The following is a 22367-nucleotide window of genomic DNA, read 5'->3' on the forward strand; positions in this document are numbered from 1 at the left end:
TTTCAGGTTTAATCTGATGACGCTTTTAGCCTAATAAATCCACAACCGACGAACTCTTTTAGAGGACAGGAAATAGACTGTCCCTCGTAACGAACATATTTTTTCTGTAATGCACCATTTAGCAGCTAAATATTATGCTTGCAACGAAAGGGGGAGACCTCTGAAATCCCATATTACTGGTCACCTTAAATAATTTATCTTTAATTTACAAAAATAAGATGCGACCTGTCCTGACCTAGATAGGCCTACGAGGCGAAGAAGACAGAAGTCTTCATCTTGGCGTGTACTTTCCAATGGTTGTGCAACTTCGGCCGCGCTTCAAGTCAGACAAACGCAAAGAAAAAGTCTGACATTGTTGGAAATGATTAAGAATCGTAGTTAAGTATTACATGCATTTCCTTCCACTGTTTTAAAACTCTAATACACCAGTTCATGAACCCCCGAAAGCTCTAAAAACTCACCGATTTCCATTCTCTGTGACGGTAATAAATTCTTTGTCGACCCGAGCTTTCTTTGAGAGAAAATGAGTAATACATGCGAGGTCATGGAAAAGGTAACACGTGCTTACCATAACACACGCGCTATTAAAGCCACATGTTCTTTGGAGGGGGTGCAAATAACCATATGTGTTTAAATGTCTTATTACACTTCCATGCTTCTTAACGGTTGTAGACTCACCAGGTGTATGACAAGGCAGCATTAGAGCAATAACAGGGTCGCAGCGTGCTTCTATACACTGTTTGTACTGTATTTGTACATATTTTATTCATTAGCTTAAAGCATCGTATATATTTAATAAGTCTTTGTTTATCTTCCTTTGTTCTTTATCAACTGGAGTAATTGCATTATTATTATTATTATTATTATTATTATTATTATTATTATTATTAGCCTATACGTTAATTATTTGTTTTATCAAATTGAAGATGAAACGTTATACAACAAATTATTCTGCTCCAGAAAATTATTTTGAACGGATAAAATATTCCTTCCTATGTCCCTATATTTACCTGTTGGTGCAAGGTTATTTCTATCTGTATATAGAATTCAAACGGAAGCGTTTGCACGGGAACCAAATTAAATGAATTATTCCAAGAGTGTAAAATACGCAGCAAAAGGACTAGTGTTAAATCAACTTTAGCAGTGTTAAATCAACTCTCATCAGAGTCCATTGGGGACAATTTGTACTCTTCGAGGTAAAAGTACTCTATCAGAATTGATTTTAAGAATTCGCTGTATATTCAAGAAAGAAATGACAAATCTGGTAACAGAAAACAGAAATTACGTGTGTTTTGATGTTATATGAACCTGTAGCCTACTGTTGACAACCTGAAAGGGTTTATCATTCTTTGCATTGTTTTTTTAAGTCATTTTAGAGACTCCAGATGCTCCAGATTGAGTAAGCAAATGGATACCTTCGTCAGAGGACACAAATCGCCGCCTTGAAACGGATGACATAAATACATTTAAAAAAAAGACTTGTGGTTGATTTGCAGTGCATCTGTACTGCTGAGTTTTGATGAAACGGGATGGAAGGTGAACCTTTATTCCCGATTCCGAATAGATAGCACTGCTCAAAATGAAGTTTTCCGCCTGACGGTGAAATCTCCCGCTTGTAATGATGGGCCTATAGGGGACTGGTTTTGTGGAAATTTGTTATTTGAAGACTCAGAAATGTGAAGTATTGCGTTACAAAGCCGGTGCTACTTATCTGGTGGTTTGAGTTCCTGTATGAACAAAGTATCCTAAGACCTTGGCGTTCGTCTGTATACCACGGCTGAATTAGAATTTTCAGATATCCTATCTTCTTACTTAATACAAACAGTATTTTTTAGCCGTGAGATCTGAAATTCTGGAATGAATGATTTGTGGGTTTAGTGTGAAAATAATTAGGGTTGTATTACAGGTATTTTAATCAATGCATCTAATTGTGTTTTTCCACAACTATCCAAAATTGGCTTACCATCAAAAATGTAATGGCAATTTGTTTCTGATAAATTATCTGGGATTAATATTTAATTATAGCCCAGTTTTTAAACATTTAGGCCTATGTTTACGATCCAACATGTCTGATCTGTATCCGGATATATTGGTGAATAAGTCTACCCTGGTATACTGTTATGAACCTATGAAAGTCTGTATACAAAGCGAGAAAAAAATCATTTTCAGTCCCGTAATTAAATCTATTAAGTCGCATGGGGGGGGGGGGGGGGTCGGAACCGTCCCGCGCGCAAACGCATGCACGAGGACATAAATTACAACAATGGACAACTGCTGAGATCCTCAAGATGTGAGTTTTTTGAGCGCGCTGTATTCAGGTAGCCCGTTACATTATCTGTCAGACCGCCTGTTGTAACACAAGGCCAAAAAGTGAAGAAACGTGTGTTTATGCCGCAGAAAGGTCTGTCTAGGGAGTTCAGCAAGACGAGATAGAATCTGTGGTAGTGGTAAATTGAGGCTAATAATAATTTCTGAGCACGGTCTTTGAGTTTTTTTTAATTTTTTTAAATGATTATTTTAAGCCGTTCGTTATTTAGGCTACATGCTGAATGGTAAAATGTATCAACATTTACATTCGAATTAACCTTTTTTTCTGCTTTATGGAGAACAGGCCCACGATCAAATTAATATGCTACCCTAGACAGAATTATGTCATATCATTTAAACATGAGCATCACACAACACCACAGTTTACCGTGAAAAAGCAAAAGCATTTTAATTGGGGCAGATGTGCTGCTCGGGGAACCGACTCGTTGAACGCTCTACCACACATGATTAATTGCGGATAAGATCCTATAGGCCTATTTATATTTTTATTTGGGTAAATAAATATTACAACATGAAATGGGCCATTGAGCTTTAAAGGCTATTCGTGTAGTAGTATAGTTTAGCATAGTATAGTATTAACTGTAGGCTATATTAAATGGCCTATAAACTGGATATCATAATCTGTATGGTAGCGAGTATTATTTAACATTATTTTGAACTTGTTATGTAGCCTACCATGTGTAGTAAAACTGGTAACAATGGGCCTGAAATAGTCAATATATCATTGCATCAATAATACTGTGGCATCAACTGCTTCATTTTACTTAAAGAGAGACGTTGAGTGAACGCGCCCTCTCCTCGCCGTGCACTATGTGAGACTGCGACGTTGCCGTAGCCTAATGTTGCTACCCAAATGCGAGGAAACGCGCACAAAACACGGCCTTGAAATGCGGTTTGAACTGCATTGGATGTGCTTGTGTCAAATGAAGTACAACTCGAAGTACATTTTGCGTTTGTTAGTCGTGGAGCATTACTGGTCATTTTCAACCTATAGCCTATTACATTTTTTAACACACACACACACGCACGCACTCGTGTGCGTAAACAAGCCCCAAATATATTCGGTTCAGGGTTAGCGCGGGGTCAGTACAAGTGACCTAACAGTCCTGAAAATACGACATACCTAAGGGATAATCGACCACTTAACATGTCATTATCATTAGGCTACATTTTGCCTAATACGTTAGCCTATTGTATATTTCTATTTAATAAAAATCAAAGGCGCTCTATCTTCTGCCATACAGGCTGCTAAATATAGGCTGCCACATAGGCTACAGTAAATTGAAAGTATTCCATTTTTTATTTTTAGAAATCTTTTTTTTTCTTCCTTTAGATAATGATTCTGTATCATCTATCTCAAAACAGCACTAGGCCTGTATCCAAGGTTATTTGGAACAACTTTTACGAAAAACAAGTTGCATGTTGAATACACAACAAAAACTTTATCTGAATGTATGACCCGTGTATTATGCCAAAAAAAATGGTATAAATGGCTACCTGTCTGTTGTTCACTCGTTTAAACAACATTCCTAAATATCAGGCCTCTAATTTAGTTTGTTAGTTTCCCTCTCACCTCCTTATGGAATTGACTGCATTCAGCAATTAAGACAAATGAAAACGGAAAAAACTGAACTGCTTTGGAGGGAGATTAGGTCTGAGATTAGCTCTGTGGTTCATATTCCTGGAACTGTGTGAATACTCAAAAAAGTGCGTGTTCTAGCAAAACCGTTTGTAGGTACTAAATAACTGGAAGCACTATTATTATTATTATTATTATTATTATTATTATTGATAATATTATTGTCGTTGTTGCCGTTTTTACTATAATCGATTTTGCAATAATGAACTTTTCTTCATCTTTTTCCATTTTTGATCATTCTTGCCTGTCGACAAGTAGCACATACAAGGATATAGCTGAACATTTTAAGCACTTACCAAAAGTAAAATAGCCTGACGAGAAATATTCAACTGCAACGGCATTGGTAAAAAAAAAAAAAAAAAAAAAAAAAGAAACTAATCGCCCGTGCCAGCCAGGCACAACAACTGGAATAGCGCAAGTTCAGTGCGCTTCCACGATCCTGCCAACAGAGGTCAGAAGTGTACTATGGTTGGCGAAAAGAGCGACAGCTCCTGGGGCTGTATCTAATCTACCACATTCTCTTAAACATCGCACTCAGTAACTTTCTTCCCTTTAATGCTATTGTATGCGGCTACGTACGGTCATGTAGAATCCTTATCGATGCGGTTTCATGTAGTTGTTCATGAATATATAGAAATTTCCTTAGCGACTCCGTTGGGTGCATTTTGCTTTAGGGCCAAAAGATGGCACAGTGGATGCGGTCTGAATCGGACAACATACACACTAACGATCTGTGGTTTTAATCTAACTGAGATCCAGAGGTGAAAGAAATTACATGAAAATTTGCAGGAAGTTTAAATTTGATAATTCAGCCAGTATATTGAAGTATAGGCTAGTTTAAGAAGATGGTAGAAGTGCGCTGTTGCACCATTCCGTTTTATTGTTAATAAATGTGCATGTAATAATAATAATAATAATAATAATAAAAGAAGAAGAATAAAAAGAAGAATACATTATAAATTCATTGCTGTCAGAAAATTGCCATTTAGCAAAAATATTTTGGAAAAAAATGTCCCGCAGATAACAATGCTCAACACAATGTATTCTCATTTAGAAATTTCTTAATAGAGCGACGGAAATAATAACCAAAATAATCCATAAAAACGTTTCGCGACAAGGCAGCATGTTAGAGTCTGAGACGATTTTTTTCTTGCGCACTCTGTTCAACTGTTCAACAGAATTTAAACTTGATGCTGGGGAGGACGGCAATGATGATGATCATCATTATCATCATTATTATCGTTATGATCATTATTATCATGATTGTGATTAGACCAACTGTATAATAATAATAATCTTATTTGCGATATCGTTGTTAAATAGAAATTCGCTATTGATATCTCATCAATAGCCTATTACAGGTTTTACTCGACTGTGCATTGCAATGTCCGTGTATGTAGCCTAATTTCACAGCAGAGAAATCGTTGTTTCAGTCAGCGAAGAACAGACTTGAATGCACCCGGCCACCGGGCCCCTAAGTTGAATATTAAAGCAGATGGTTAGGACTTTCCTAGCATACTTCGGTCTCTTAACAGTTAATCGGTTTTCATTAGTTGGGGTCACGTTACTTGCACACTAAAGGGCGATGAGTGTTTAGGCATACGCATCTCTAACGGTTACGGATAGACCGTGTGAAAATAGGTTTATCCTCGCCATCTTACAAATAACTCAAAACACAAGAAATACCCCAGTCTAAAGTCAATGTCTTGGGATGACAATATGCGTTTCTTGTTGGGTTTTCTGTGTTAACTTCATAGTTTTAAAAATCTTTTTCTCCCCCAAAATATTTACTTATACAAATGCATAAACTAGTACAAAATAATAACTTTTATAAGAACCTTGGATGTTTGTCAACATAATCTATAAAAATAATGATTACATAGAATTTGGAATAATATTGAATAGCTATGATGTTCATTTCTAAATTACTGGATAATGTGTGCATTTGAGAAGTGTACATTTATTTATAAATTTATCTATTGTTAAAATTATAAAAAAAGAAATATTGCAAGTTTGGATAACATTCTAACGGCGCATCGGCAACGTAACTGCTATAACTCATTATTGGGGTGTATTGGGGAAAATACATAAATGGATTGACTGGAAACTTAATTACAAGAGACACTTCATTTTTAGGCCTATTTGTTAACCAGTTATATCGATAACAGTAAGGCCTATTCATTGGTTAAAGTTGGATTTTTAATCATTGCAAAGGCCTACTGTAAAAGCAGATAGGCATGGTGCCTCAAATACCCCCCGCCCCTCCACCCCAACCCCCTTGCCCGCTAAACAGCCGCACACGCGCGCGCATACACCGAGTTGATGCATAGAGTAGTATTATAGGCAGTCGGCTACGTACAGTTCTAATTATGAATGATTTAAAATGATTTCAATCGTTCAGTCAAATTTTGAGTTCATTGTTACCACCAAAAATGAGCTGTAAAAGTCAATGTATTTATCTATTTACGTACTGAATTGTATCTGTTAACGTGATAATGGTATGCGAATTGCATCAGAGAGCCGGAATATTTTATAATTAGGCCTATATTATAATTTACATCAATATTATTTTCAGTCGGAAAGGACAAACATCCAGTAGTTAATGTTTAAATGTAAAATATCCCGCTGTTTTATTCTGTTCTGGGGATATAAGAAATCAAGGACGCTAAATAGCCCTTAAATTACATGGTTCTTGTTTCCAGATTTCCTTAAAACATGACATTATCGACAGATTATGAAACCATGTATTTAAAACCTGTAAAAATGTTTTTCTAAATGTGCAATCACGATCAGACTAAGTACTGCAAACGTGGTATAACGCTCAGCAGGAATTTTGCGGAATGTAATTTAATGGCTGTTTAGTGGATAATAGATCCGTATACGACAAACAAACAGAGCAGAAAACATTGTGTGTATCTTCTAACCCTCATCCCAAAGCTCGGGCCAATAGAAACATAGGATCCTTCAACCCTAAATTAATCACAACAAGATCGGAGAAAATGAAAACGCGGAGAGACAAAGCGCCGGCGCGCGCGGGGGGATGGGGGATGGGTGACGGCAAAGGGTATACTCAATGGGAAATCTGGAAAAGAAGTGCACGCGAAAAAGTGCATACGAATGAATTTTTTAGCGAATTTAAAATAATCAACCACGACCCAAAGAACAAATGAAAACACTGGAAAAGATATCACTCATATATTTTGGCATTACTGACAACTTTATCAAGCAAAATAATTTCTTGCTTTTTACCTCTCGTGTCTCTACTGCAGACGCAAGCCAAATGAGGTTGGAATTTGGATGAAATTTAGTAGACTCTACTCGTCCTAAAATATAGTTATACATCGGAAAACAAATGCATTACAAAAGAAACGAAACAGTACGCCTTGTCGTGGCACATATTCACAAACTAAGGTACCTTCTGCTTTTCTACTGGCTCAGACGGGTATGTAAATTGTTGAAGGTTTGGTTCTGAACGAATCCGTTCCGTTTTGCCCGAATCCGCCTCTCCGTGCTCGTTCCTTTTGACGCACTTAAAGAGTCTTCCCTCAACCTTAAGGCGAGTCGCAGCGACCAATCACCGAGCCATTACAGGCTTCAGCGGACGCTGTTTATGTGACTCCAACACTAATTAGGCTCATGAACTAACAAATCGCCTGCACAACTGCTGGAGAACTGATCACATGCATGGATTGTCTGGACTAGGTGACCACCTCTGTAGAGATTTGTTGTTTTTTTTCTTCATCTTCTTTCTGTTCTTTTCACAACTTAATCATCGCAGGCAAACTTTCATCTTCAGAGTGGAGTATTTCTTAGCGAGAACGCTTGCGTCTGTTTGATTTGAGCTGGAGGGATCTTGACTGGTAAACCATGTTTCAACCGACACCGAAGAGGTGTTTCACCATAGAATCGTTGGTAGCGAAGGATAATCCTCTGCCAGCGTCGAGGTCCGAGGAGCCCATTCGCCCGGCAGCTCTCAGCTATGCAAACTCCAGCCAGATGAACCCATTTCTGAACGGCTTCCACTCCAGCGGCAGGGGCGTCTACTCTAATCCGGACTTGGTGTTCGCCGAGGCAGTTTCGCACCCTCCAAACTCCGCTGTCCCGGTTCATCCTGTCCCCCCTCCGCACGCACTGGCTGCACACCCGCTCTCGTCCCCGCACAGTCCGCACCCACTGTTTGCTAGCCAGCAACGGGACCCTTCAACTTTCTACCCTTGGCTAATTCATAGATATAGATATTTGGGTCATAGATTCCAAGGTATGTCTGAGTTTTACTGTTTTTTATTCGAATGGTTCAGTTTTTTTCCACCAAACGTTTTCCTGAAGTAAACTAAGTACCCAGCTTTAGGAAGATTTAAGGGATATGTATGTATATATTTATATAATCTTTGTTGGTTGTAGCGGAAAACAGTTTACTTCAAAATGAATGATTTATTGATAGGTATGGAAACGCAATTGCAGCGTAAAATTAAATTGTCTGCAAAACTGTATTTGTACAGCAAATGTGTATACTTAAATTGTATGTTTTAAATACTATAATTAGAGAAATTATATTTAAATGGCAGTAAATGTGCATACAATTCGAAGGCAATGGACTTGCTAATATTAGAAAATGGAGCATACTCACAAAGTTTTCTTTAAGTTCGTTACCTTGGCCGTATTTATTTGTTTTCAAAATACACCGTGCATGCATAAATTACATGTAATAATTTAATCATTCAAAAACTTTAATTTTGTAACTGTTCAAAATTAGGTTTATTTAAATTTGATTTCGTTATGCAGGAAATAGGATATACGTATTTAACATAGCAGACCAGGCTGTTTACATCAGCTAGGAAATAAAATATATAAACCTGTGGTTAATTAAAATATAACTGCATTAGGAATTGTTGTATTAAATCTAAAATAATGATTTGCCGAAAGAAAGTATACCATTGTGGATGATGTAACGAATTTTCTCGATCCTTAATTTTGTCACTGTGTACACTAAATTTACTATTTGGAAGAATCCTAAATGTTATTTTTTTTGTTGTTTAAATTAGGCCAGGTTATACTCACAGTAGGATAATATCGTAATAGCCTTTATTTTTATTGTTGTTATTATTATGGATGATCTGTAAATAATTAGTTAGATTGTAACATCATTATCTTTATTATTGGATAAATTTCGTGGTTTTAGAGCTTATATTCGATATTTTGAAGACTTGACTTATTGAAAGTCATTAGATAAACAATAGGCTAAGAATTTGGTTTCCTGGTTGTCGCGGACAAGTGTAACACCAGGAACTAGTAGCCTAATAACCACAAGAAATACGTAATTATGACAGCGACGATAAATCATTTCCTTGTATCCTCTTAAAAATATATAATAGCTTAAATTGTTGGCCTTTTTTGGTGATTGTTCTAGCTGAAATGGTAAGAGACGATGGCTTTCTAAAATCAATATAACCAACCTTCAGTTTTACCTGACATTGTTAACTGTCACCAGTTAAAGCAGAATTCAAAACATTTTGACTCTACGCGTAAAGGGAACCGTTTATTATTATTGTTACTATAATTATTATAATAACTATTATTATTAGTAGTAGTAGTAGAAGTAGTAGTAGAAGTAGTAGTAGTAGTATTAGTATTAGTAGTAATTGCAGTCGTAGTAGTAGAACTGTTGTTTGCACGAATACGTTATAATTTTCGACTATATCAGAGCCAATGTTTCATTAGAATCATAGGCCTTTCCAATTGCTCGAAGGCAAAACCGTACGTTTTTGCTCTTTATTTTTTATTTAGAGCACCATGAGCTGTTTGGGAAATAGTGGTAATAATAAGTGGTGCTTGGAGCCGTTTATTTTTGAGTAAACAAATTTATTTACATTTTACGAGATGGCTCTCCAGTTAATATAGGGTCGTTTGATAAGGCTGAAAAGAAAGCGTGCCCGTGACTGTAGAGAGAGAGCCTATAGATTAAAAAACGATTGATTAATGAGAGGTTATCACCTTGAGCGCAACTCAAATGTTGACAGTATGAAAGCGAAGACGGAGCATAATTGTTATCTTTTTCGTTGTTGTGTACAGGCAACGAGACAAGCCCGGAAAGCTTCCTTTTACACAATGCACTGGCGAGAAAGCCCAAAAGAATTCGGACAGCGTTTTCCCCCTCGCAACTACTGCGGCTTGAACACGCTTTCGAAAAAAATCACTACGTCGTTGGTGCAGAAAGAAAACAGCTCGCACACAGCCTTAGCCTCACAGAAACTCAGGTAAGGCGCATGCACACGAACACGTGATTTAAAATAATTTCAGTCGTGTTATTCTTTTGAACTGCTCTACTGCAACATAGGTAGGCTAACGCCAGGTACTAGGAAAGACATGTCAAAACGTTTGCGCTGGAGGTCCGAATGTCGGCCTGGATGACGCTAGGCTGTTCCTGTTAAATGCGTCGGGTGCATGGTTTGTGTTCAACTTTATGTTTGGTTAAATATGTCATGATATATACACACACACACACATATATATATATATAGTCAGTCAATATTAATAATGCAAATAGGCCAGGATTAAGTACGCAGAATATTGTATTGGCCTTCATGGTATTTATTTCGGAGTTTTTGGGAAATTGCTCCTTGTAGCCTAATTGTAAAATTTGTTCATTTTAAAACATACTAAAACGCAAGATTATTCGAAAGAATATCACAGAATCTTTGCGAAATCCACTCCATGTGACTCTTGAGCAATCTGCGCTCTTCAGGCCTAAAACCTTTCTTTTGGATTTAGTCAATGATCGCGTTGTAACCGTATTTTAGGAGTAAGGTTAAATGTCTATATTTTCCGAAGAGGTCTCAGTCAAAAAAGAGTGGGGTTAATCGGCTAGCAGGTTTCATGCGATCCTTAAAAGACAGCAGCGGTCAGAATTAATTTCCCTCCGTATATTTGATGGTATTTGTCCCATGTCCGTTTATGAACTGGTTGGTTCTTTTGTCCCGCGTGTCCGCCCCGGCCCTTTTACAAGCGATCTCCTTTTAGAAAACTAGTCTAGAGAAATGCGCCGCCAGCCCCTTCAATTAGCGGAGCCTGAATGCGCATTAAATACACCTCAGTTCTCCACTAGTCTTTTGGGTCTGAGAATTGCGTATAATAGGACTAATACGTCTGATGAATTAGGCTGACTGTTTTAATATGTTGCTACAACACATTTACGGACTACATGGCGCTACGGAATTCGATACTTTGCAAACAATGGATATACATTTTTGGCGTGGGTTATTTTCTGATTCGTTATGATGTTCACGATTATGTCAGACTTACATTTGACTGTGACAAACATTCATGACCGCATATATTATAATATAAGAGGTTAATGACCGCACTCCGTACAAATTGGCTACGTTTATAAGCTATGATTTGTGATTCTATGAAGTAGCCTGTTATTTGAAGTAGCTCTTATTTTTCCGACAGGACAACGAAAGAAAATGACCCGACGCGATTGTTATTTTAGGAGTTGGTGCAAATAAACTTCAGGCCTCAATCTGGTATGCATTTGCGACAAATTAAATTGACCTTAAATGTACATTATGTTTACAAAAACGTAAAGTTCATGCGCAGTTTTGGGAGAACCACATATATTTATTACTTCTCTTAATGTTGTCGTTCAGTGCCGATCATGTAAAACGTGTCAGGTGTTGGTACGATTGTAATGTACTACAAAATATAAAACGGATCATCTCTGGGCTATTATCTACTTCGTTCCTAGAGTGAAACCAAACCAGCCAGACTGTAAAACATACTGTGGATGACTGTGGATGATTTATGTAAAAATAAATAGCCGATTTTAGACTTCAGCAATACGACTAATGTGAACCGAGTTTTGATAAATAACAGCACTGTTAACAATGTGTTATTAACTAGTATTGAATGGCTACAACAGACCACGTGATTACAACTGAAACTCACTTCAGCGTGGATTTGTTGTTGGAATAACCTGCTTCTTTTTCCTCGTTTTTGCATTTATTTACTGAAATGAACTTTTCATTCGGCGTAGCCATGCCATAATCTTGATTTATGTTTTGTTTGTTTTTTTGTGTGATTTGGTTTTGTTTATTGTTTCCTAAGGTAAAAGTTTGGTTCCAAAACCGAAGAACGAAATTCAAACGTCAGAAACTAGAAGAGGAGGGCTCTGACTCGCAGCAGAAGAAGAAGGGGACACATCACATAAACCGATGGAGGCTGGCGACGAAGCAAGGCAGTCCAGAGGAAATTGACGTCACTTCAGACGATTAAAAAACTGATTTTCTGAGCCTGGGACAGTGCGTGGAGGATGACGCGGATAAGACTGCTTATGTAGCAGAACGAGAGGGTAAAGACAATGTCAAAATTCGCTTCTTTGGACATCGGCAGCTGAGGGTGAGAGAGGTCCGATTGGTGACAATACTGTCACAAACATGGAACTGTCAATCCGATTCAAAGTTCCAAGGCGAGGGGATTGACAGGTATCACATGCACATGCAGTCCATCACCACCCGCCCCCCACCCCCACCCCCCAGACACACACAACCTAACTCCTTGCCCCCCACCCCCTCCCCTCCACCCGTCTTTCCGCGACCACTATCTCACACTTACCACCCATTTAAAAAAATACAAATCCAATTCGCATTGGACGTTTGCACTTCTGAAAGTTTCTAAATATGAACGTTCCACACAAGATACCAAAACACACAACTGTTTTTGTAAAACTTGAATTGCATGGTAGAGGAAATAATTTTTGTAGTTGTTTTAATTTGAGCATTTTCCAAATACTTTTGTTTTAACCCTATTTTTTAATCTTCTCAGAGATGTTGTGTGCTTCTTCCTTTTTTTTTTTACAACAGTGTGCAGTCTTTGAACTTTTGACTTCTCGTGTTAAAGTGATTGTGAAAACAATATGAAGTAGCAGTGCTGCGGTATAGTGTTTTTTAAAAAGAAAAGGCAAAAGATAAATACATTTCAAACTTTATAAACCTTTACCACAGATAAAGTACTCTAAATTAAAGTATTCAGGACATTCCTTTAAAGCTTTACCATGTCTCCGTAACCTTGGTGCGAACATGTCGTCAGGACTGGCCTCTCCCGTGAAAGTTGCCATGAAGGACTAAATGTAAATGACGGCCGTATTGGCAGCAAGAATTTAAGCACTGAGCGTATTTCATGTATAGTGGTACTTAAAGTTAATGTTTCTGTTAAACCCTCTTTTATCAGAATGTAAATAATTTTGTGTTTGTGTTAAGTTTGCTACAATTTTAACACAAAGTATACTTCCAAGAAGTATGTAATTGTCAATATTTTGTCAATAAAGTTTTATCAATATGCTGCTCAGAGTAAAATTGCAGGGTTTTTTTATTCAAGGTTACCGATGAAATACTTTTAAAATAAACTGGGCGATGTGAGAAGGCCTGGTTCTTTCATAGCCTGAGAATTACAGGTTAGTGGAGGGGACTGTGAGATAGAGTCCCTTATGTCTCGACATATATTTGAACAGGCTGCTCGAGTAATTCGATGACTCGCGCTTGTCTGAACGTCCAGCAATGGCTTTTGAAAATGTCTGATTTCAGTATATGAGTTCAATTTCTTGACAAACACAGGCGGTCCGGTTATTAGAAAAATGCGCGTAGTAGTCGCTTATAGTGAAATAGTTAAAATGGTAACATAAAGAATGCTGTTACCAGTTCTAAAAAGCTCAGTTTTCTGGGGCAAGTGCTTGTTTTTTCACGCTTCATTTGCTTCTCAGCCTGATAGACGGCATTAATCAGTTTTATTTCCATTGATAGTGGAGCAGCGTCTGGTCTGTTCAAGCTACAAAGAGTCCTACGAGCTTTTGTGAAAGTGCAAATCAGTTTAGGCAATTATCATACGAGTAATATGAGGGGTAAAGGGGAATCAGTGCCCAATGGTCCGCTTTAATCTCTTAATCCGTGGATCCAAGGGGGCTTGGTTGGACATAATTTAGTACAATCTGACTACCCCTTACGATGTGATAAGGGAAGGTTGCAATGTGCCGCAAAAATAGGAGCTTTGTTTGAAGTCGTGTCTTCTGCTGCCACAATTAGGATATGGGAGCACGCGCTGAGTTTCCCCCAATTTGATCACAAACAAAACAACAGCAACCCGGTTTCGTTTTTGTGCCCTAATAATAATAATACTAATACTAATACTAATAATAATAATAATAATAATAATAATACTTTATTGCAAAAATGCTCACCTGCTTCTGATTTTTACAGCTTATTTAAAAAAGGCTTTTTGTGAGACAAAAGAAAAACGAACAACTCGGTATTTTAACCTGTAACTTTATTTTTATGAATACTACAATACCGAAACTAAAACGGTGGAACGTGACCTTACCCGTGTTACACTGATGACCACACGTTTAAACCATACTTTATTTCAGGCGTGTTTTAGAAATAGCTCAGGATCCAACTTACAAATTTCCCGGTGAAAGTGGAGTAGCTTTTTCCATAATTGTTTCACAGCTTGATAAAGGAGTTTTTTAGGGAGGGGGGCTATACATACAAACGATGGATGGGGAATTTTAAAGCGGTCTGTGGACTATAACCGCAATAAAAATCTTCAGAGAATACCATTAGCTTTGAAAAACCCCTAAAAGCTTTATTACAAACCCAGCTTTGAAATAGGGGGATTAGAAGCCTGAAAGGGTCCCACAATAGTTAGAAGAAAAGGTTTCATGCTAATGAGGTTAATGCCCTTTGTATCTCAGGACTACACAACTTCATTACTCCTATCTCGCGCTACACCGAGCGGCTCAGAGCGCGCCAATCCACTCTAGCATTTCCCTACCCTGGCTAAAGAAGGATTTGATAGCGGTCCTGTTCAAACTAGATAATTATATCTTTTCAAGTTAGAATTAAGATAAAGAAAGTGCAGGGAAGGCGGTGAGCCTTGATCCGCGGCAAACAAATTTGGCGCACTTTCTCCCCTCTCCTTGGCTGAATAGGCAGGACAGCCCCCTCATTAGCGCCCACTCTCCTTTATTAATTCCCCCCTCTCTTTTTAAACGCGGCAGTATTTTGCAGATAATTGGATAAAAAATGAAACAACTTTTGTGGAACTATTTCGGAAGTGCCACAAAATATAAGCTACAACAATTAACCTCTTACGTATCTAAGTTTATCTATTATTTTAAAATTAATAAAAAATTTAAATGATGCATGCATAGGCTAGAGGCTTGTTCTTTACGCGTTTAAAACATAAATAAAATGCATGTGTGTTCAGGCATGTATTGACATTAATAGGATTTAATTTACATAGACAAAGTTGTTTGTGGTAAAATATATGTGCAATTAATATTAATTATGTTTTTGGACCCATGTGATACTGCAACAGGAATATCATGTTCACATTAATGGCTTGTAGAGACGTAGCCTATGTAGACAATGTGTCAGTGTAACAAACACTTCTTGCTTTTACATTGTATTATTATTATTATTATTATTATTATTATTATTATTATTATTATTATTATTATTATTATTACTGGTGCTCCTACTATTAATACTAGCTACTACTTATTTTTAACTATGGTGCGATTGGCTTTCAGAACCAACCCGTAAACGTAAAATATTATTGCACATTCGCGCTCTAGGTTCTTTTGGTATTCATTTATTCATTCTTGTTTGCTAACTATAATGTTAGTCATCGATGTTAATAAAGTGCAGTCGAAGTCGCAGGTAAATAGGTCACTCAATGACAAATATGAGCAGAAATACTGATAATAAAACAAATATAATTCTAGTTATTATACGAGTGGAAATATTCAGGGGACAATTACAGCGGAGTTAGGGCAGGTGTCACACTGTTTCCTCTCCTCTAACTCTCTCTGGGTTTATCGGTGCTGAGTTAACCTCATATTTCAATCGATTAACTTCTCTAAACAACCCCGCCGCGCGCTGGGCAGGGGAGTATAGAGAGCTCCGTGACCCGCGTGATCACCCGCTCAGTACGACACCTCGTCAAAGCCTGACATTAGGCTACAACGTTTTAACACTGTCACGCTTATATGCAAGGATACTATTCATCATCAAGGGCATTAAGTCCAACCAGTCCCCTTTTACGAATGCGTACTAAAAAAAAATTCGTAAAACGATACGAAAGTATAGACACTATACGTTTGTTCTGAGATAACACATTGCGCACGCAATCTTTATCACGTATCCTAATTTTTTTCCCGTTGTTTAAAACATACAACCTGCCAAATACCCTTTGTGACCCCAAACCTCTAATCTACACATTAGTACCTTTAATTACGTGTATTGAACCCAGTAATGCGAACAGACGGTTTCACAGCTCGTGGGCAGGGCCCGCAAAAAGGCGCGTTCATGATGACAGCATTTTAATTGCACTCTAAAAACAACGGTTTTCAAGTCTTCATGCAATAAATTCGTTTAATACGTTGACACAAAGGTAGTATCCTGCTATTACGTTCAACAATTTTTGTCTAATCTGTTAAAAAACAGGAATACAAACCAAAATATATTCCTGGATGAAAAATAAATCCTTGTCAATATGATGGGCAATTCTGAAAACTCACAATAACACAGTGGCAGCTGATTCCCTTCATAATATCCTAGTTTCCCCGTTAAGGATAAATGATTTTTTTATTTAAGAGGGCCGTTTTTCTATTGCCTATAGACCCTACGTCGAGCCACAACTCTTCCGATCGTTGACCTGCTAACTGCATCATTCATTTCATCCGCACATCGCAGTCTGTCGTCCTTTTGAGCTAATATTTATAGCTTGGGTCTCCGCTCGTAGTGGCGGAACCTGTGACGTCAGGACAAACTTGATCTAGCCTGTTTCACAAATTGCTTTTGAAACTGATCCTTGAAAGAAGAGACCCAATCCTACACAATTCCCATGGCCTTGACATAAGGTACTGCGATAAATATACACCACTAATGAGCAATTACCATATAATCACCCTCCAAATTGCTTACATAATGATGAATTAAACATTCTAGTGTCATGGATTGGATTTCTGACTTTGTATATCATTTACCACGTTGACAGTTTAAAAAAATAATAATTTTGTTTTTACCACTATAACTCATATCTACTTTTACTTCTTCAAAGAGGCCATATGTGTTGCTTAGTCTTTGTTATATATAAATAATGATTTATATACTTATATATATTTAGATATTTTCAATATTGAACACCGAACATGATTATTTGATTTTAGCACTCGCACGCACACACACACGCACGCACACACACGTACACACACAAGGGTTTTCTTCTGACTGTTAATCTGCAGACCGTTCCAAATCGTTCCTATTTAAAGTAGCCTAGATACTTAACTAAACTGACATCAGTTAATGCAACTGACTGTTAATGCACGCGGAATGTTTCCACGCATGCATTCACGCGCGCAGTATTTGCGTGTGCGCTGCAAAGGATGTATATTACTGTAGTTCCCCCGTGCCCTGGCCCTGTCTCACAAACACAAGCGCATTAATATTTAAGGAAAACTGTGGTTAAAAGATGTTACTGTTAGTAAATTTATTGAAGTAAATGATACGAGGGGCACAAAGATGTGAAATGTGAAACAGGAGACTACTGGTCTAGACTGTTTGGTTTTATAGGTCTTTTGGTTTAATAATGCAATAGCCTAACCTTTCTGGCTAATTAATACCGAATTTAATTTGTTAATCTTATATTTGTTATATATATATATATATATATATATATAATCTTTTTGGAGCACACCTGTTCAAATAGGAAATCCAACATAGTAATGCTTTAAATAGTTCATTTAGAATGCCATACGGATCAAATATAGTCATCTCACCTGTAACAAAGTAGCCTGTGCTAAAATACAAAAGGACTATTGTCATTATTGTATAGCAGCCAACGCAACGTCTTTAAATGCCTAGTTCATTACTCCCAAGTCCCGTTCTGCAATCTAAAGTTAAAATGTTCCCGTCAGAGTTCCCGCATAGGCCTCCAGGACAGGAATTTTTTTATCTTGTGGATCTTTTCAGAACTCTTTTTTAACTGTAGGAATTGGAAAGGGTCTGTTACAAACACTGTGGAACTTGCGGGTTTTCATTCGACCAATTTGGCACAATGTGCGTAAATACAACAATGGAATTCAACTGTATTGGCAATATCTGTGACGAGCTTGATGACGCACTCTAGGGACTATCCCAATGGAACTGGATATCAATTATGTTTTCAAGAAGAGAAATTGATGCGCTCGTGCACCGCCATGATAAACAATGCGCAGATAGAAGTATTGGTGGGTGGCACCAACGAATGGTCCTACGCTTATCAAAACTATATACGTAATAAATGCGTAATAAAAAGCTAGGTAATTTAAATAGACACATTCTCGTGGAATGTAAATGTTATCAGTGGCTTAAATGGCTTAACTATGAACTTATATGTATAGGCCTAATATCACGCGATCCTTAGAGCAAATACCCCTTCCCCCCTAACCCACCCCACATGAAGACGTTTTACAAATTATATTTTCATATAAACGAGCTGCATGTGTGCGTAAAATTGAGCACTGAAAATTATGATAAAAAAACTATTTGTAGCTATCTCGCAAAACAGTGACTAGTGGCTAGCCTACTGTTGTTGATTAAAGCAATAAGCCTCAAACAAATTACATCATACTCCCCTTTCTGACAGCTTATCTAATCACGTTCCTACGTATAATGCATGTTCAATGTCACAGGCCGGCGTCGGATAAAGTAAAAAGCGAAATGTACGATAATTGCATCATTACGGTGCGTTCAATAAATAGCCTTCTCGTTTATATTGCGCTTAGGTGGACTTTGTTCATAGCCTGGAACCAAACTCCAATTTGCGCTTGCACAAGTGTCGAATTGTATTTCCACCGATTTACAGTTTACACATAAAAATTTGGTCAATACCAGGTCGAGCGCACAACTCAGATTCGTGTGTCATAATTCTGGCTGAGCAAGGTAGGCTATTCGATGCAAAGAATTTTGCTCAATGCATTTCGATGAGTCTCTAGCTACTTTACGACCTGCTCGATGACATAATTCAAGTACTCGGTAACCGGCAATATACCTACAGAATTATTATGAATTATTGTCCTGATTACAGACCTGTGTTGCACAGGCCCATATCCTAGCCTGCGTAGGCTACCAAAAGCGTATGCTGGATGTAAACTTTTGAGGTCACGTATAACCTTCGGTAGTGTTACAAGTTGACCGTCACGCTGTCTGTCGGTCATTGTAAATGGCACGATCTGAAATACATAGCTGCTGTAGAGGATTGGTTTTATTCAACCAAACCTGCCCATTTCAAACCTAAAGCATGAATTCAGAGCCACAGGCCTATAGTGATGTTGGCGGTAAAAAGTTCTCGTTGTCATACAGAGCCCTGTTCCAGTTTTCACTAAGGTGGTGCATCAGCAGGATATAGTTCTTGGCGTACAATTCAAGGGGAAAAAGGGGATCAGTGACAGAGACAGACAGACATATCTAACCGTATACATCTAATAGAGGAGCTGAGGAGGAGATCAACTAAGCATTTCCATTATTTAACCCTTCGCAACTTTATTACAGCAAAGCTTCAACGACGCGCTGCAGTTTTATAAAGTCAGAAAATCAACGAGTCAGAGAAGATAACCATATCTTCAAGGCTGAAGATACGTGAATACAACAGTAACATGAAAGTATTTTGACTAGGCCTTAAAACAAACAAGGAAGTAGATTAAGTTCGTAATACCAGAAACACGCGACGAGTTGTCTGCCGTAGCTATCATGCGAGACTCTAATCATTGGAATTAATTCAGCCCGGCATGGATATTTAAATTTAAAAAAATAGTTTATGCCACAAGTTAACAGTTAAACAACGTAGAGCCGTCTCATAATGCGTATGGTTTCAGATTTCTTTCTGCTATTAGGGCCGGACTGATGGCGCTTTACATGCAGGCCTAACGCTTAAATAGGCTAGCTCCTTCTAATACTATAATCCAAGACAGCAAGGTAAATAAATTAATGATTCCATCGATTTCATATAGGTAAATATACTGTAATCAATGGGCTACGGAGAAACAATTAAGTGACTAAATGCGGAGGTGGATGTAACCGAAAACGAGGCACCAGCAATGTACTGAATTAACTCTCCCAGTCTTTGGCTGTTATTTTCTTCTAGTTTTGAAATTGGGACATTAAACGGTATCTGTATTAAATTAAACCGGCTTTGTTGCCTGGGTAAACGCTTTACATATTAATGACGCCGCCAAAATCTCAATACACTTTCAAAGCTTTGAGTGGTTTATTTGTAGCCCAGTGAAATGCAGGCCATATAACTAATGCTGCAGGTGACAGTTCCCCACGAGGTATTTCCCTGGAGGTCGGAATGCAAATGTGTTTATTCCACGACATTCAAGATAGAAAATGCATTTATTAATTTTGCGTATGCAAAGACACTTCTTTATCACGCTTCCAACTGAAAACAGAAGAGTCGATATTTAAGTATAGCGTAATCTTTTCCGGATTCGGTAGGGATCTGACCACATGAAACAATTACACGTTTGTGTAAAAATAACAATTGTAGCTTTATATGAAAAAATGAAATGTACATTTGTATTCTATCACTTATGATAGAACTTCATTTATGCAGGCTCTGTGTGTGGATGGCATCGGCGTACCGCGACAGATATGTCAAAAAGTATAAATTTGCGCTTGGCACCTTCTTCAGGGATCCATGATTTTATGTATGCCTATTTGCTTTCACTTAACAGTAGCCCATAGAGAGCGGTCGGGGTATTTTAAATGGGGGACATGTGGATACTGAGAGAAATGCACAAGGTTCCTTGTGTGCACTAATGACGTACTATATTGATTTCAACTTAAAATAAGCAATTGACATGAACACGAAAAGAATAGCTGTTATTAGACATTCTCCCATTGACGTGACAGGAAACAACATGCTTCCGTGCTTCTGATATAACTTTTAATAAAACTTTGTGAAGATTCTCGCGCACTTTTAGTCAGCTAGATAAAATGTATTAGGGTATGCCCCATGACAAGGTAGCAAACACTGCCATTCCTGAATGATTTGTCGAAGGGACCGCAGGGAAGAAGAACGTTCGCTGGCAGCATTTTTATAACCCAGCATCCATACCGTGTTTCGGTAAAATGGGACCCAGAAAACTTTCCCCACCTGTAGACGTTTCTTCATTCCTCACACTGCGGCGCGTGGAGCTATCCCCGTGCGCGAGTTCTGTCCTGACCAGCATTATGGGGTTTGACAATATTTAACGCGCATTTGTGAAATGTACCTTTCAATGACTTTCACACGTAAGTAAACACATCTTTAATCTATAGCTTGCTTTCATATTAACGTCTGTTTTTCTTGACATTTAACTATCTTTGTGAAACACGTAACCAAATTGTATTTTTGCTATTATGAGCAGGATCAAAATATAAATACAAATTCAATTATTATATCGGCCTACATTTTTTTTCAGTTTTGCATAATAATTTTATGTAATAGTTTATGAGCAATGACACACTTTTGTATAATGCTTTAATAGAAACTGAGACTTTGCTTAAATGGTTAAGTTTTCTATTGGATTGCATGTAAATACTTTTGGATCGCTGCTATACTCGGGCTCATTGCCTAAGTTAGTGGTTCAAGTAGCGGGTGATAGTTGGCGTTCATCCTCCCAGGGCAGAAGTATTTGTTTTTTTCGCGGGACTTCGGTTGCTCCCACTCACTCAAACTCGGAAAACAAATAGCCTCCCTGGTCTCTTGAACAATAGGCCTGCTAAATACGAAAACATTTTATGGTTAATATATCTCCGACTGACATTCCTTTCAAAGCACTAATGTGCAACACATGGCTGAACTATACACCTGATAAAATAGCACCGGGACTGTGATGTTTGGAAATCCGCAATTCGCTCCCTAAATAAAATAAGCTGTGGCTTCTCTAAATATATCGTATGAGCTGTCGTGTTCTTTTTCGCCTCTCTCATTTGCGTCGATTCTCTCCAACCTGCGCTTGCGTGACGTTCCTTCGGCATCAGTCGAATTTATTATATTCGATTTGCATGTTGTCTGTGTTGTGACGCTTCACGTCAGTCTCAAACCCGTTTAATAAATGCGAGTCGGCACCTGGTGAGCATTAAAACTTTTTTTTATCATGTTCTTAAAAGGAAGTCGAATTATTATCTGTAAATACAATGCACGAACAGTGTCGCGTGTTTTTATCCCGGCGCCTTTGGTTTCAACTGTGCCAATTGAGTCAAAATTATAAACTGCAATCTGCAATCACAATACACAAACTAGCATCTGTGCTGTCCACTGTACCCGTGTGCTGTTCGTCTGCCCATACAGTAGATTTTATAAAGCAAATATACGCTGTGTT

The 22367-nt window shown here is 37.9% G+C and overlaps 1 protein-coding gene across 1 annotated transcript; it reads left to right on the plus strand.

Moving 5' to 3' along the window:
- The first annotated feature begins 7420 nt into the window (after positions 1–7420).
- On the plus strand, positions 7421–13317 carry emx2 (empty spiracles homeobox 2). Its single transcript, XM_064317719.1, has 3 exons — positions 7421–8225; positions 10037–10221; positions 12071–13317. The coding sequence occupies exons 1-3, from the start codon at positions 7835–7837 to the stop codon at positions 12236–12238; spliced, it is 744 nt and encodes a 247-aa protein (XP_064173789.1). The 5' UTR covers positions 7421–7834; the 3' UTR covers positions 12239–13317.
- Positions 13318–22367: the final 9050 nt, after the last annotated feature.

Source organism: Anguilla rostrata, chromosome 18 (genome assembly GCF_018555375.3).
Source record: "Anguilla rostrata isolate EN2019 chromosome 18, ASM1855537v3, whole genome shotgun sequence".
NCBI lineage: Eukaryota > Metazoa > Chordata > Actinopteri > Anguilliformes > Anguillidae > Anguilla > Anguilla rostrata.